This window comes from Hetaerina americana, unplaced genomic scaffold (genome assembly GCF_022747635.1).
Source record: "Hetaerina americana unplaced genomic scaffold, ioHetAmer1.1.p SCAF_12, whole genome shotgun sequence".
Taxonomy (NCBI): Eukaryota; Metazoa; Arthropoda; class Insecta; order Odonata; family Calopterygidae; genus Hetaerina; species Hetaerina americana.
The window spans coordinates 8,543,859-8,560,502 of record NW_027286292.1 but is presented as its reverse complement, the minus strand read 5'-3'; the positions used below and the strand labels follow the sequence as shown (position 1 = coordinate 8,560,502).

General features: G+C 34.6%; 1 protein-coding gene across 3 annotated transcripts in view; it reads left to right on the top strand.

The window, feature by feature from the left end:
• LOC139685672 (leucine-rich repeat protein soc-2 homolog) overlaps positions 1-16,644 on the top strand; it is a 50,498-nt gene that overhangs the window by 13,659 nt on the left and 20,195 nt on the right. For all 3 annotated transcript variants that reach the window (XM_071582644.1, XM_071582642.1, XM_071582643.1), the window contains 4 exons: positions 8,197-8,412; positions 10,495-10,590; positions 14,792-15,021; positions 15,112-15,425. In XM_071582644.1, the coding sequence (XP_071438745.1) occupies positions 8,197-8,412; positions 10,495-10,590; positions 14,792-15,021; positions 15,112-15,425 (856 nt within the window). The remainder of the gene's footprint in view (positions 1-8,196; positions 8,413-10,494; positions 10,591-14,791; positions 15,022-15,111; positions 15,426-16,644) is intronic.

Below are 16,644 nucleotides of genomic sequence, written 5' to 3'. Positions count from 1 at the left end.
CTAGTAAGCCATTACTTCCTAAATAAATTCCCAAATAAATCATAAATGCATACAGTGCACGTTTAGGTACGTCTCACATGTGGTGCTGCTGTAAAACTTAATATATGTTGGACTAATGGGAATTTTGCCCCTCTGCTAGTATATAGATGCATTATCTCTCCCCCGATAAAGTCAGGTACAGTGGGTATTCCACCTTTAGTAGTATGAGTTTGTCATAAATGTAGAGAAAATGGTTGCTTTTAATACAGATCTCGATAATATCCAAATATTAACAGAAACTAAGAATTGCATAAAAAGTTAAATTGATACAAACTCATTGGATCTCAAGATAGAAGATTGTCATAGAGTAATGTATTTAAACTTGAATTTGTGAATTACACTTCAGAACATGGAAAAAAGGCAGCTTAAAGGTATTTTGGCCCAGTGATATTGAATTTTTGGAATTTTTTAATGAATAAACGCTGATATATTTGTAGCTGCTAATTTTTCAATGTAACAACTCAATTTATTTTGCATTTAGTGTTAACATCGACATATTTTGATCTTTTCTGTCTGATTTAAGTATTTTTTGTAAATTCTTACCTGAAAAATCACTGTGAATCTCATGGGCTAGGAAATTCACCACATTGTTTAGGATCGTTGATCATCTTCCTCTTTTCTTCTGTAAAGAAATGAACTATCTAAGAATGCAAACTCAATATGTAAAAACAAAAATAATCAAAATAATTGGTCAATTATTTATGATAAATTCTTACAGCTTATTTACTAGATAGCAGTCTAAAGACATTTGTTTTTGCTGCTGCTTCGAAATTTAATGAAAATGCGATGCAGTATTGTTATTAAATAAATTTCTAGCAAGCATAGCCACTGACTTATTACAGTGATGCTTCAAATGTATGGTATGATGCAAGAGTTCCCTATGACTGTCATGCTACAGTTAGTCTGCTCAACTGGATTTTGGGATTTCTAAACTAGCAGGGCTCATGCTCACACCTTTTTCTTACTTTTAGATGATTTTACTTTTCATTTCCATGGTTATTTAATATTCTCTTAAGGCTGTTTTGTTGTGGCTTTTTCTTTGGGAAAACTGTAAAAACTATGCAGAAAGTATTGTGAACTTTGCTCAAAAAATCGTAAATAATACTCATCACAAGTTAAGAACGATAAGTGATCACTAGCTGCTCCAAGATGCTGGTGGGTTGAGTGCTAAACACAACATGAAGTAGCAGGTTGGCAATCATTCCAGGCATTCATCACTCGTTATGAGAAAAGTCAATTGATAAGCACGTTTTTTGTGACACATTAACTCCTCTTAATCATTTTATGTTGCTGCAGATAAGGAGCAGGCTTTTGATAGTGAGGAACTATTGGGACATATATTCAAAGTTTTCTCTTATTTCTATCATATTTACCTAAAGCTTTCTTTTTTTGCTGTAATTAACATAGGATTTGCACCCTACATAAATCTTCAATTCCTCTTCACCCTTTTTATAAGCCAATGGCGACACCATTGTCCTACTTAATGTTCTTCTTCTGTATATAATCATCATGGTATGATTTATAAAGCATTCAATGAGTGTTAGAGACAATATAAATAAATATCCCCCCATTGGGTTGGTGCTTGTGTTTAAATACCATCCATTGGCTCCATGGTAAAAATTGATACCAGATGTAAATTATGGTGTTTTTTATGCAATAGTATGTGGAATTCCTAGTCAGGAATGTCACAATCTGTCAAAACATTATAAACAAGTATAAATTGAATGAAAATTTAAATAATTACAGTTTTACCAAGCAATATTTTCTTTTTCATGAGTTTCCACCGGAATATGCACAAATATTATGTAGAGCTTTGTATTAGTTCATAGCTATGTTGAAAGTCACGAGGTGTGTCCAAAAAGCATCGAACATGCGTTCATAACTCCATGCCAGAATGTTCAAGCGACCTCTGTGGGGTGAGAACGTAGCCTGTAACTCCTCACAAACTTGCCAGTTGCCACAGTTACAAGATGGATGTGTTAATTCACGTGCAGTGTGTATTTATATACCGTGCCTTTTTTGCATTTGTTGGATTTTATCATTGAAAATGATGAAAGAGATAAGACCAAAGAATTTGCATCAAGGCAAAGAGTTTTGTGGAAACTATTGAAATGATACAGAAGGCCTTTGGGGACCAGTGAATGGGCAAAACGCAGATAAACGAGGGCACACGTGGTTTAAAGATGGCCACACATCTATCGACGTTGACCTGTGTTTTGACTGACCTTCGAGCACAAATACCCTGGAAAATATTGAGCGAGTGGGACTTGCAACTGAAGAAGATTGTTGTTTGACTGCATGAACTGGAAAGTGATATTAGAACTGCGAAAACTTGTGTTTTGATAATTCTAACTGAGAATTTGGGAATTACTCATGGGTGAGCGGTGACTGGTTTCTTCACCACCATTGTGCACCAGTGCATTCATTGAACCTAGTGCTAAAGTTTTTGGCTAAACATAAGATTACACAACTTGGCCAGCCACCGTACAGTCGTGAGTTAGCTCCCTTTGACTTTCCTGTTCCCAAGGGTGAAAATCCACTCGAAAGGACACCGGTTTGACAACATAGAGATGATTCAAAGGAATGCGACAAGTGCAAAGATGGTAATTACAAAAACTGACTTCCAGGACTGCTTCAGGATGTGGAAGCACCAATGGGACTGTGTTGTTCAGTGGGATGGGGATTACATCGAAGGTTGCCACGAGCTGGATGATGATGAATAATGTCAGGCAGAGTTATGAATGCAGGTCAGATATTGGATACGCACGATATATATTGGATGGAACTACCTCTGATAGTTAATGAAAGAGAGCTATGTGGTGCGAAATTTCTTTTGACATAACAGTGCTGTATGGAGACAATTTTTTGTGACAAAGCAATGTATGTGCAAAGCTTAATTATTAATTTTGAAGTGAAGTCAAAATTCTAAGCCTAATAAGACTGCAAAGATTCACTGTCTAAAATTATAAAATTAGTTTCATTCATTCAAGCTTCCCATAATTCTCAGTTTGAATTTCATGGAAATTAGCAAATTTTTTATTTTTTTGTGTAAATTATCAAGGTGAAAGAATTGAGCACATTATTAAGAATATTTTCAAGAAGATTGGCTTATTAAATTTAAACTAACATCTTCTAGATATTTATTTGGAAAGTATCTAGAACATCATTAGATATGCGACTGGTTAAGCCATTACTCGGTGGAATATTCCATTGTACAGAAACAATGACAGCTCTGCAATTTCCAAAATTAATTTTTATTTTGTGTTTCCAATACGGACTGGCTTTTTCTGTTTTCTTGACTTTAAAATAATAAAATTGTTTGCTTCTCCTAACAAAACACAACCTGATATCTGAACTTAACACAACCCGATATCTGAACTTAAAATAAATCCTTTCTCAATTCCATGTACTTCCTGCCTTAATTGAATCCATTGTGCCTATCCTTTTCTGATACCTCCTTTTTTGTCTAATGTTCTCCCACAGATTTCAACATTACCTTGTCAATGAAAATTATCTACATTCATCTTTCCTGCCTTCCTACAGTCTGATCTCTTCCCCCACAATGCCTAGCTCTTCCTGGTTTGTTTTCCCTTTTTCATTTCACCTTTTCCATCCTTCTCCATGCCCAAATTTCAAAAGCCTTGAATCTATTTTTACCATGCTTCAATGTTTGATTCCTCCCTGTACAAAACCATGCTCCGTATCAAAATTTTTAAGTCTTTTCATAAAACCTCCTTACTCAACGTCCTTGCTCAGTTCCCTCCTTGTGAAAAAGCTTTTCCTCATGCGGTGATACTTATTATGTCTCTACTACAATGACCATCTTGGTCCAAAGCATTGCCATAATACTGCTTTACCTGCTATGGTTTTGGCTTTCCAATTTCAACTTTTAATTTGGCATTCTTCCTTCTAAAAAACCTCAAAATCTTTGTTTTTTATGCATTTATTCTCATCCCTTACTTATTTAACTCTTTTTATAATTCAAGTATTTAAAACCCCTTGGCCGACTGATAAACTAAAGCTTGATCATCTGCCATCTAACTGAGTTTATGGAATCCTTACCGAATTTTATTCCTCTTTCTGGTTCTTCCCTTGCCTCTTTCACCATTTCTTTCATTTATTGAGTAAACTCTTGCTAATATGTAACATATGGAGCTTTAGGCTGTCTGGATTAAGTGAAATATGGATTAACTGGAAATTTGACGCATGTAACACCACGGAATATTTTGCACCAGTATTCTTTTGTTTGATTAGTGCGTGGAGGATTGGAAAAAATGTTGACACAAGTGTATAATATCTAATGGGGATTACTTTGAAGGGGACAAAATAGATAGTCATGAATAAATAAATAATTTTTGAAAAAACAAAAAAGTCACAATACTTTTTGAACAGACCTCATATATCCCCTGATCAAAGATTTTTATTCCCGTCATGCCCTTTCTATCCTGCAGTAGTCTGCCAGGACCTCAAGTATCTCCATTAATGTCATCTTCACTTTTTATGTTTATGCTTACCTGCCTGATATCTTCCCTATATAAATCCTTATTGTATTCTTTCGATCCCTCTTGAATATTTTCTGGTTAATTTTATAATTTTCATAATAAATTCATCTTTGATAGCTTGCACAGGCTTTCCCTTCCTACATATTGACAGTTGTTTTACCTTCCTGCAGAGTGTATCAATTTCACCCCTCTTGTGTTAACTTTCCATAACCCTAGACTTTATCCTCCACCACTCTTATTTCACCCAATTAGTTTCCTACCTCAGTTTATTGTTTATATATTTATACTTTCTTTTGCCCAAGTCTGTTTATATTTCTCCATTGACTGTGTTTATTGTGCTATATCCTAAATATTTGGGCAATATTACTGCCTGCCCTGGCTGGCATATTTCTTTCATATTTTGCTTTATAACTATTGCTCCATATGTCCCCACTAATCTTCCATCTCACTGGGTACAACTCTAAAATATCCTCTCTCTATTACTCTGTATATTTTATAATTACACTGTCTTTAATATCCCAACGTTTGAAATCCCTATTCTAATTGGTTTTGTCCTTATATGTGCTGCTGCCATGGATTTCACTTTTGGTTTGCAAGGATATAGGTGATATTCAAACAATATAATAACCCTGCGTGCTTTTTGGCTCCCACCACAAATAACATGGTTGCAAATGACTTTATAGCTATATTGTTAATTTGTAACCTATCTCTTTAAACTATTACCCTATTCATAACTACTCTAAAATAGAGGCAAAGACCACATGAAATATTGATTTATATTTGGTAAAAAATGTAAAGAAATAGAAGAATTCCTGGGAAGATTTTTGGTAAAATATTGATTGATTAATGCAAGATGCCAAGCCACATAATTGAATATTACTGTATGTGGGGATAGAATATCTTATTTTTGTTTGTGTGCATTGAAGTGATAGGAACCCTGATAAAATGCCATCATGTAAACCTATAAACATCAGAAGTCCATGGGAATCACAAGCTGGAAAGTTGTGAGTAAAAGTACTGATTAATCACAAAATTATATATCATTGGCATTAAATACAGACAGTTATTAAAAGTAATGGCCTAACATAAAAGCGACTATTGTATTTTGGTTTGTTGGTTAGTTCTCTGCTCTCTCTGCTTAAAATCCATCTCACTCTTCTGACTATGGCTTTCAAGACCTTTAGGCGGAGTGATTTTTTTAATGTCATTGGTACTGTTAGATTGTTACAATGTTTCATGGCACTTCAGAGAGTTATTTATTTTAATTGTAATGTTAACATGAACATATTGTTTTAATCCGGAATATTTACTTGTGATAATGAAGTTAAAATATGGTCTCTACTTAAACCCATTCCACCTAAGAAATGTTCATGCAGGATATAAAAAAGAAAGGTGTATATGCAAAGTGATTGCACATATGTTGGCCCTAATTCTGGTCTTAGTGCAATTCTATGCCGACTTTGGAAATGCAGTAAACTGTCGGAAATCAATGTGTGGATTATATGTTTGGAGGATTATCTGTGCTATTCTCTCGTCAAATGAGATTTGAAATTTTGATATACCATCAGAAGAAATGCATGTTTAAAATACCTATAAGTTAATACAAATATGTACTTGAATGATTTTTCTAATTATTTTTGCAGTCAAATAAGTGCACATACAAATTTGTTGTGGACGGTGGTGCAGATATTAATAAAGACAATTTTGGTAACACTCCCTCATGCGATTAATTTGTTTTCTAATCATACTCATTTGTTTTTATACTGTTTTAAATCATACAAATTGAATCCATTTTTATCATAACTTTATTTTACCTGTATTTTGGGTTTTTGTTACCCTAATTATCCCTTCTTCCATAAGCACAAGTAATTGAGAGTTTACTATGGTATGAAAGGTAGAAAACTGAGGCTATAACCAGCATCTCCAATGCACATGGAACCTCACTGATGATTTAGCTCAGTTAACAATTCCGGTATCCTAATTTCAATATTCTCCCATATATCTATGAGCGTCATAGTTCTGCAATTTTAGTGCTAAGTTGATTGCTATTAGCTGAATTTTATTTGAACCTAACAACATATATGGAACATTGAAAGATATTTGTATGACAAATGAGGCCCTATGGTGTGAAAATACCACATTTCAGGGTTTAATACTCTTTATAAGTTACTGTAATTCGGTGATGGCAACATGCAAGGGTACTACTATTTGGAAGAATGACCACAGAATAATACTCAGGTGCTATATATTGATTATGTTGGCAAAAATATTACGCACGAAAAATGATATACTCCAATGGCTTCTGAGAGGTTAAAAATATTTTTCCAGAAATATTAAAAGTCAGAAAATGCAAAGGATATGGCATAAAGGATGTGATGAAATATTCTTGGCAGAAAAAAAACATTGACCACCAGCTGTACTTCTAAAGGGAGAGTGTTAAATATCAGTAACCATGATGATTATTATTATTATCATCATCACTCACTGCTGTTAAGTGAACGATTTTTATTTAATAAATGGTTGTTATTCAATCTCAGAGTTTTTCTTGCTTCACTCCAGAATTTTTCTCTGTTTGATAGAAGAATTTTTGCATCTGATAGTTAAGAATTACACAGTTCACTGGTGTTAAGGTAGTAGGTGGTGTGAGTGGCTAGATCTTTTGGTACTACAGTCACTTCTGAATTAAGTTTTCAATGCATGAATCCCTCATATTCAAGGCAACACTTATGGTTCTCTGGATGCAGAAAGGTTTGGGCAGAGAAAGACACATCTTTTAAGGGTGGTCTTGGCTTCATTCTCCCACCTCACATCATAGACATGCACCCCAACTGCTCAACGGATTCCCTTTTATATTTATCCCTGGTGTTCCTACCTCATGCTGGAGGCACCTCCACTCTACTTTTGATATGCAAGCATCACCATAGTGAGGGTAGAATTAGGAGTGATTGGGTTGGTCCAGGGGCGCAGTTGGGAGAAGTAGGATGCTGTGTTGGCAGAAATGGCCCATACGTGGTTATAAGAAAAATTCAAATATACATCTGTAATGAACAAGATACATTGGTCTTTACAGGCCCTGAGCAAGGAAAATGTCCATGGCCATGGGCCAGAATCTATGGGTCTTCTTTTTATAAAGGTTGAATATCAACGTTAAGTCCACTTCTGCTAATTCTGAGGATTTTTCTTTTAACTAACCTTTTTAAATAAGACATTTGGAATTGACCTCTCTTTATTCATATTCTCATTACAATGATTGTTTTCACATTTGATTGTGTGCCTAATACTTTGTGTGCAGAACCCTTGTGCTACCTAGTGTTCAAACAATCAAATGTATTATTATTTTACATATTTAGAATTTTTATCACTAGGCTTTGGTGCCTTGGTTGCCTTATTAATGCCAGGCTTAGTGGTGGGATAACTGTGTACATTTCTAAAGGTTGTGGGTGAAAGTCATGCCTTGGTCATAGGTGTTAATTTTTCCTTATTGCTAATTTATTGTTCATGCATTGTAGTTTACAATGGTAAGTATATTAAGGGCATACTGCATGAAAATAAGTTATTATTTAATACCGGAGAGGAATATTTCCTTTTACCCTGGAGATAATGGCCTGGTTGCAGTGATTTCATGTTATGATTCATTAATGTCTTTTATTTACAGATTACTCATTTGCCACCTACCGTTAGGGATTTGACACACCTAGTGGAGTTCTATCTCTATGGCAATAAATTGGTTACATTGCCCCCTGAAATTGGATGTCTAGTCAATCTTCAAACGCTGGCCCTAAGTGAAAATTCCTTGACAAGTTTGCCTGACACTTTATCAGGTCTCAAATCTGTGAAAGTCCTAGACCTTCGTCACAACAAATTGAGTGAGGTGAGTACCTTCAAAAAGGTCTATGAGTGTTCATGATTGAACTTCTGGAGTATTAAAAAATACCATTGGGGTCTAGTCTTTTTATTGATAATCTCATGCACATTTCATGCATGGGAAGTGCCTAGTTTGTGGTATGTTATGTTAATGAGCACAAAGTTGTCCTAAAGAATTGTGCAATTGTGAAAATCGTATAGAAGGACTTCACAAAACTTGAAAAACATATGGAAAGCATGAAAAGTCTTGGAAATTAAATACATATTTATCCCAAAAAATCATACCATTTAGTTCTAGCGATTTCAGGTTATGCCTCTAAGCACTCTGCTTCATCTGACCTTTGTGATTTTTTTGAGACCCAGATCTTCTGGGAAACCACAAGAATCACAGGGGAAAGAACTGGCTACCCAACCCTGGTATATGAATTTCATACCATATTGGGGTTAATATGGCATGATCTATAATCTCAGATATCGAACCAACCCTCAGGTAGATAACTTGAGGTTTTATTAGTGTAAATTTACAATTCTATGAATGGCTGACGTAGCATGTGGCCAAATTTTGGCTGTCCGTAATATACTACCTTGATCAAAAAGTTCCCGGAATAACCACCGTGTGGCGCTCCCATCGTTCCGATTTGAGTTCTGTTTTTTTTGTTAAATTGGTACATCTGTTGTTGATATTCCCTTTAAATCTTAGTGTCATAACTTGACATTTGCAAAAGTTACGGTCGGTTTTCGGTATGTCCATCAGTGCTTCCTGCGATTTTTCCATTACTTCCTCTCGGCTGCTAAAACGCGTTCCCCGTAATGGTTTTTTAACTCGATTGAACAGAAAGAAGTCACAGGGAGCCAAATCAGGTGAATTCGGTGGCTGTTGGATGGTATTTGTTGCATTTTTCGTCAAAAAATTACGAATAATGATAGCACTGTGCGACGGTGCGTTATCATGGTGCAAAATCCACAAGTTTTCTGCCCACATTTCTGGTCTCTTTCGGCGAATTGCTTCACGCAAACGTCTCATAACGCCCAAATAATACTCTTTGTTTACTGTCTGGCCTTCTGGCAAAAATTCATGATGCACTACACCGTTGTAATCCATGAAAACCGTCAGCATTGCCTTCTTTTTTGACTGAAAACGACGTGGTTTTTTTGGTCTCGGCTCATTTGGTGAACGCCATTCACTTGCCTGATGTCTGGATTGCGTGTCGTACTCATAAACCCACGTCTCGTCTCCAGTAATGATCCTTTTGATGAATGTGGGATCGGATTCAGCCTCGCAAATCATGTCTTTTGCGACGTCAACACGGTCTCTTTTTTGCATGAAGTTGAGGTCTTTTGGCACCAACTTTGCTGCTACACGATGGAAACCCAAATCATTAACCACAATGTCTTGGGCGGATCCATAGGCAATGTTCAAGTCCTCCGCTATTTCTCTGATGGTTAATTTGCGGTTATTGACCAACACTTCTTTTACTTTATCAATTTTTTCACCGACTTTCGATGTCGATGGTCTGCCACTGCGTTCATCATCTTCGATTGACTCACGACCACTTCTGAACCGCTCGTGCCACTGGTAAACGACCGTTTTTTTTAGAGAATCGTTGCCGAAACACTTTTCCAACATTTCCAACGTCCGTGCGACACTAAATCCGTTTTTTACGCAAAATTTAATACAAGTTCGTTGTTGCAAATTTAAATCCATTTCTGCAATTGTAAAAAATCGCCAACACACACAGAGATAGATGTACTCTTGGCTACGTAACTTTTGCAAATGTCAAGTTATGACACTAAGATTTAAAGGGAATATCAACAACAGATGTACCAATTTAAAAAAAAAACAGAACTCAAATCGGAACGATGGGAGCGCCACACGGTGGTTATTCCGGGAACTTTTTGATCAAGGTAGTATATTTCCCCTCTGCATTTGAAATTACCAATCATTAAATCTTCTAGAATAACGTGGCAATTAACATCGGCATGAAATTCAATTCCTAAAAAAGACCCATATGATATTATTATTCTGTGCATACTCTAAGATATCGGATTTTTTTGTCTCAATAATTGCCATGTGTAAATTTTATTTCAGATTCCAGATGTTGTTTATAAGCTTACATCATTGACAACATTGTTCCTCAGATTTAATCGTGTTAAGGTTGTTGGCGAAGAAATTAGGCAATTGACTGTAAGTATATCATGTTTGTTATATTTGCCAATCCTCGTTCATTTATCTGTGATGTTGCATTGTATTTTTGTACCCGTAGTTACAGTTTTGACCATTTAAATTGTATAATTCTCTCAACATCTAAGATGAAGCTAGACATGTCAAATCCTTTAATATTCAAGATGTACCATGTAATTGGGTAGTATTTAGCTATGTTTAAAATAAGTGCTAAAACTTCTGCTAAGAGGCCACGTTTGCCACGAGGTCATTGTGTCAAGTGGTCTCTATGAGGAAAATTTACTTCTTAATTTTATTTTTAACTTGATTATAAACCCAAAATGTCAAATTTAGTACTAATTTTAAGTCGTATTTTCAGAGGTCTCAATTTCAGATGGTGATTTCATAATCATCTATTCACTGACTCAAAATAGTTAAAATGATTTCTGTGGGTATTTTTTGTCAACTGGGAAGCTTTTAATAATTGTTAAGATTAAAGTTTCTGAGTGCGCAGTTTTAACTACATAAATGTCATATTGTAATAGAAGGATGAAAACATATAGCATTTGATCTTGGTGACGGAACTGGATTTACACTAAATATTGCCCATTACTGGTCAGAGGTTATACGTTGTATCTTGAAACTAGTTAGAAATGCAGTCTATTAGTGTTAAAACTCTAAAAATGTTTTTTTTTTCAACTTTAATTTCTAACTTTGCCTAAAAATGTTGAAAATAGCCTCCTAGATGGATAAATGGGTGTTGTTGTGTCATAATTGAAATTTCATATCCCTTACAAATTCATGTATTCTCTACGATAGCTAGTGTAGTTTTTTCTCATCTATTTTTACCATAATTTTCCAAGTACAGTATGCATTTTCCATGAAACATTTGGAGAAAGTTAGGGCGCACATTATTCATTGTAACCAACTTGCTAGGCTGCAGCTGAGGTCTATATCTCCTATGGCAAACATGGAAACTGATGCTCCCCCCTTGCATGGCTCCCTGCCCTCCAATGGAGTGGTCCACCTCTACTCACAGTCTTACCTTCATGCAAATTGTATGCCTTGTTAAGTTATGAGAATTATCATAAGTGTTGAGAAATATTTATTATGCATAAAATCATTTTACCATTACTGCACTCCTCAATATGGTGGATGGGACACATGCTAGCCTCTCCTATTTTTCAACCAGTAGGCTTCCTCCAATCATGGTTTGCTGTTTTGTGGGGAAATAGTAGATATTTTATGTAGCACACTCCTGATTATCCATGCTATTAGTTGCATAATGAAGTGCACAAAATCATAAAACAAGGATAACTAAAATAGGCATAAAATATAGTCTTGATATAAACAGATTCAATTCATATGAATCAGGTTTAAAAAGCAAGTGATTGCAATTATAAAACAGGCAAACTCTCCTTTTTTATTCAGTGTGATTAATTTGAGATTTTTAGCAATGGAAAATACAATTTTGCTCATTTTCCAGCCATTTTTGTATGGGTGGAATTCTAGTTTTACAAGAACACAGAACTGTCATCAAGTGAAGAGAAGAACGTTCTTTCCGAAAACTAAACCAACCCCATAGCCAGGAAAAAACAAATGATTGGTAATGGATGGATATTGACAAAGGATTGCTGATATGATTTCGTATTCATTATATAATATCGATTAAAATAATTCGATTTAGATATTTTATGCCTCACTTGTGTAGTGAAACTATATATTTGCTCGCCTTATAGGAGAATATACAATGCTCAGGGCTAATGAATGCGAGAGAAACGAAAATGGGAAAGTATGAATGGTAAAACAATGTTAAAATTAAAACATGCATAATATTGTCAGCTTTTGAGTTGTTGATCAATATTAAAAACTTAATAAAGTTAAGAAAGTTTTCAAAATACTTTTAAAAAGTATATTGAAGTTTTGAAATGTTGAATTATCTTTACGGTTTTATTTATGTTACATTTTTGAGGTGTTGGAAAGAGAGAATAGCATGGATAATCCAAGAAATGGATAATTCACACATGGATAATCAAAAGTTTACTGTATACATTTTAGGTAGTTAATGTCTTACATTTTCATGTGCTTAGCTTGTTAATTTTTACTAAAATTAAAAATACTAATCGTGTAATTTGTGGAATAAAATCTCATAATTTCAATCCCTTTTCGTAATAAATAACCTCCGTCAGATTCTTCTAACAATTTCTCATCAGTCTCAAGAAGATTTATATTTCAAGTACAGATGTTCCAATATAGTTTTAGAAAGTTTAATTGGAGTCTGTTAACCACTCTCTTTAATCAAAGCAGTAAGTAATGGGATAAAACTTTCGGCAGTGTGACGGTCATCAGAAGCTGTTTCCTAACCCAACCAACTAATTTTACAAGATGGTATTTAAACCATGTCTATTTAAACCTATCGAACTGAACAGCCCTTACCATGAAGTGAACACTGGAAATTAATGCGTAGCGTATTGAATAAATTCAATACTGTGCATAATAAGATGGCTGAACTCAAAGATCTCCTCTTCTGGTTTAGATCATATATCCTTAGGCTAGTTACGTACTTAAAAAAGCTTTTGTTTTGGACATCTATTAACTGTCACACTGGTGAAAATCGCACCTGCTCCAGCTCTTAATGTCCTCATTTTTACTAATGGTACCAATTGTAGATTTATTAACCTCATATTACCACTCGAAAATTGCATTTCTTTTAATCTAGCCTGGTTTTATTTTATCTAAAATTGCACTTTTCCCACATGATGTAATATCTGTATGTTCCATTTTCGTCTTGTCTGACAAATAATTAGTTCAATGAGGAGACATTTATTGGTGCATACCAATGAACGATACAAAGTATAAATGGTGCCCATGTAGTTGATGCTACTAGCTAGATCTCCTTCCAGGTTTTTTCATAAAATGCTGGAGAAGTGGGGATTATTTTCAACTGCAGAGCTTGTGTCTGTGCTGAGTTTATTTCATGATATTTAAGAGAAATGGGCTGCAAATTTTGACTAGGGATCAATTGATGTATATTGTGTAGTGAAAACAAAATAAATGAAATCATTGGATAGTGATTAAGGGAAATAGTTACTTCATCACTCCATACAATAAAATGATTATGTAGAAGTGTTATAGAATACCGTATGTCTGTTTCTTACCTTCTTTATTTGAAAGTACTTTTTATTACATTACTTCAGTTTCACAATCTTGAAATGACAAGAGACATTGAACTGGATGAAATTAAAAAGTTTTATGTCAGCAACAGCACTTACAACTGCAGCTTGTGGAATTGGTTTGACAAGTCAATTGCATCCTGGCAAAATTGCACTGTAGGAATTTGCTCAATGTGAGGGTTTGGTGAATAGATATTTTCTGCCATGGATATGGTTCTATGGCATGGCCCTGCAAGTCAAAAAATTTAGTTAACTTGAAAATATTCGGGATATTGAGTACCTGATGGAAACCTTTTGTGCACTATTTGCTTTAGTGAAAAATTCTGGTGACTCTGGTTCATGATGACAATTATAGTGAAGATCAATTAACAAAGTAGAAACAGAAAGACCTGGGCTCCCAGTGCTTCTATAGAACCACAGGCATACCATCACTACTGCTAGTTTTTATAGCTATTTCCATTATGTCTCAATGTGCTCGTTGCCGAATTTTATCAAAGGGTAACTTTTGTGATGGCAGGATTTGTTAGTGAGTGGTTATTATTACATTCACATTAGATTGGGAGTGATAAGGGAGAAGATTCTATAAGGGCATTCTACTATGTATGTAGGGTATCTATTTACGAAGTGGAATAGTAACTGTTCTACCTGCTTAATGTATGTCCCCTAAATTTAATGTTTAAAATTTCTTGAGGTAAAGAGGTTTTTTCTCTCGTTAGGAGCATCATATCAGGGAAGAAATCATGATCAGTTAGAATGAGATGGATCTTATAAAAACATTCTTTCATTCTACCTGTGAAAATATGGTGTATGTTTTAATGGGTGTACATTATAATTTGAAAATTACAGTAATGGCTCCCCTCTAGTCATAAAATGGATCATTAATGCTCACCAGGAAAGATTTATTTGCTCCTCGAATTTCTTACTGCATGCCCAAGTGTGAGCTTTCATTTTTCTTCCTTGGATAACCCTTTTTTCAATGTTATGTTTTCATTCTACTTCGATTTTCTACCGAAAATAATGATTTATTGTACCAATGAATGTTTTGTCCACAGAATTTGACAATGCTCAGTCTTCGCGAGAATAAAATTAAGGAGTTACCTGCAGGAATTGGGAAGCTGACGAATTTGATAACCTTCGATGTGTCTCATAACCATCTTGAGCACCTGCCTGAAGAGATTGGCAACTGTGTTCAGCTTTCTACTTTGGATCTCCAACATAATGAGCTTCTTGACATACCAGAGTCTATAGGAAATCTAAGAGCTCTGACTAGATTGGGGCTCAGGTAATGTTTCACATATAGTGTCTATGTGTAAAAAACTATTAAGGTCTCTTTTGTTCTCCTGGACTGATGTTAACATTTTTCTTGATACAGGTACAACAGATTAAGTGCAATACCGAAGACACTCAGTAATTGCGTGCACATGGATGAGTTCAATGTTGAAGGAAATGCTATATCTCAGCTGCCTGATGGCTTGTTATCAAGTTTGTGTAATTTGACTAGTATTACATTGTCCAGAAATGGCTTCACAGCATATCCATCAGGTGGACCTGCCCAGTTTACTAATGTCTATTCTATTAATCTGGAGCACAATCAAATAGATAAAATCCCCTATGGAATTTTTTCCCGGGCCAAAAACTTAACGAAGTTGAATATGAAGGAAAATCAATTGACATCGTTGCCTTTAGGTATGTGTTTTTTCAGAATTTTTGTTATGGCAATAAAGTGAGTGTTGAATGTGTTAATAGTTGTTAGACTATTTGTAAAATTTGCATGATAACACTATAATCCCATTTGACTAACACTGCAAACACTTCTAATGACTAATTGTGGCTGAGGTTTCATTGGAAGCCCTTGTTGCTTGGTTTGGCTGTTTTTTGTGGTGGTCTTATATTTTTCTGTAAATATCTCCAATATTAGTAAAGTATCAACTATATTTAAATGTTTAAAAAAGTGACCATAAGATATCATCTTAAGCAGTAAACATGCTTGAAGGGTCAGCTGTTTTATTTTTGACAAGAAACAAGCTAGCAATGAATTAATTTACTAGTATTTTTGTCAAAAGTTTTGACTAAGCTTTTGACTTCTGAAATTAATTTTGGACTTTTTAATAAAAATGACAATTATATAGAAAACACGAACCTAGTTCAATATCAGTATTACCATCCACTTGTTGCATTTTGATGGTGTTTTTGTTTAAATAATCATTTCATAAAAGATTGAAAATCTTCAATTGTAAATATGTCATAGTTTGTGCTTCCTGCATGGTGCACACTACTTCTCTCAGAAAAATAGGCCTGTGTTATTAATACTTGTGGAAAAAATGATACTATCTCAAATGCTAGAAGGTGAGTTTTTGTGTAAACTTTGACCAATTGCATATTTAAATTTATTTACTTGTTTTGAATCAAGCCCATTCATTTAGAGGGACTCCAGGTTCAATTTAGAAATTCAAAAATTCATGGAACAAATGAAAATTTTAGCTGCTTAAGTTTGATACCCAGTCATCTGATTTATGCCAATTTTAATGTTTACATGCAACGATGGCCCATATTCAAGTAAAAGTAATGGATTACTGTTCATGATTACTTTCTTTAATTTTTGCTGGCAATAATTGATTTTTTTAAGACAATTTACTTTTATCTCATGAGAACTTGCAATTTATCATTATTACTTTTACTTTATTTTTATTCATTTGGTATTAATTTATGTATGTATGGTTGGCTCACTTGGTGCAGTAGTGCAAATGTGTGTTACCTAATTAAATATGAGCTGCCCTTCAACTCTGGCGTGCTGCTTATAACATTTTGGACTTATAGTTGAACATACTTTAAGTTTTCTTATTAGATGAAATTAAAGCTTTCTGTTTTTCCCATGTTCATGGTTGTTTGGTTGATAGTTGCGAGT